General features: G+C 43.0%; 1 protein-coding gene across 1 annotated transcript in view; it reads right to left on the reverse strand.

Annotated features, from left to right (window-relative positions):
* mgat4b (alpha-1,3-mannosyl-glycoprotein 4-beta-N-acetylglucosaminyltransferase B) overlaps nt 1-1,229 on the reverse strand; it is a 78,699-nt gene that overhangs the window by 33,751 nt on the left and 43,719 nt on the right. Inside the window, exon 6 of the mRNA XM_087169688.1 lies at nt 425-574. Within this exon, the coding sequence (XP_087025814.1) occupies nt 425-574 (150 nt within the window). The remainder of the gene's footprint in view (nt 1-424; nt 575-1,229) is intronic.

The raw sequence follows: 1,229 nt of genomic DNA on the forward strand, positions 1-1,229 counted from the left end.
TGTCTGAGTGGTCACATGTGGTGCTCGACACCAACATCACCTGCAGCCAAACACTCATATTCACATGTGGAACATCTGGACAGCTGTGGACAGGACGCCTCCAGCTACAGACAAGGTTTTATATTTATTCTTCAGCAGAGCCGAGGGAATCTGTCTGACACAACGTCCTCCACCGGACGGAAACGCTGAGTGTGTGTTGTTGTTTGTTGTTTGTTGTTTATTGTTTATTGTTCATTGTTTATCTTTAGTTGGTGAAATGTCAAATTATTTCATCAGTAACTAAAGTTCATGTTGCTGAGAGAAAAATAAAAACTGATGATTCACTTCACTGTTATTAAAACAGACTTTCATAGTGAAAGCAGAGTTTCCTGTACTAACACACACACACACACACACACACACACACACACACACACACACACACAGACCTGACTCTCTCCTTCGGGTCTCCGAAGGACTCTCGGAGTCGGGAGAAGTCGGGGTAGAAGTGGACGGACGGAGAGACGACCTCCAACAGACCCGACTGGATCTCTGCTGGAAAACTGGAGCACAAGAGTTCGTTCAACGTTGATTCATTTATTTTATTTATCATTATTTTATTGTTTTATTGTAACACGATGTGTTTAACATGTCATGCCAATAACACAGGGAGATTTTAAAACTAAAGAAACACCTGTTGGAACGAAGTGACAAACCTACAGGAGGAGGTAGAGGAGGGAACGAGGGAGGAAGAGAGGGTAGAAAGACAAAGAGGTCAAGGCAGGTAAGGAAGGAAGGAAGGAGGAAAGGAGGAAAAGAAGAGGTAGAAGGGTAAATAAAAAATGAGGAGGAAGTAGAAAAGAAAACGCACAATAAAAGAAAAAGAAAGGAGGAAGAAGAGAAAGAGGCAATGAAGGAAACGAGAACGAAGGAAAGAAAAGAAGGAGGTATAGAGGAAGATGAGGATAGAAAGAGACAAGGTAGAGCAGGGTAGGTAAGGAAGGAAGGAGGTAGAGTGAAGGGGGTAAGGAAGGAAACAAGTGGGAAAAAAGGTAGGAAAGGAAAGGAGGGAGTGAAGGGAAGGAAATAAGGAGACAGGGAAGAAAGGAAGAGGTGAAGGCTGTGTGTGTGTGTGTGTGTGTGTGTGTGTGTGTGTGTGTGTGTGTGTGTATTTAATTAATCATGCATTAACATGCTGCACTTTCACTACATGCTGTGAACAATGACACACACACACACACACACACACA

Source organism: Seriola lalandi, unplaced genomic scaffold, assembly GCF_002814215.2.
Source record: "Seriola lalandi dorsalis isolate HSWRI2012SDOR001 ecotype SW California unplaced genomic scaffold, Sedor1 jcf7180002054907, whole genome shotgun sequence".
In the NCBI taxonomy this organism is placed as follows: Eukaryota; Metazoa; Chordata; class Actinopteri; order Carangiformes; family Carangidae; genus Seriola; species Seriola lalandi.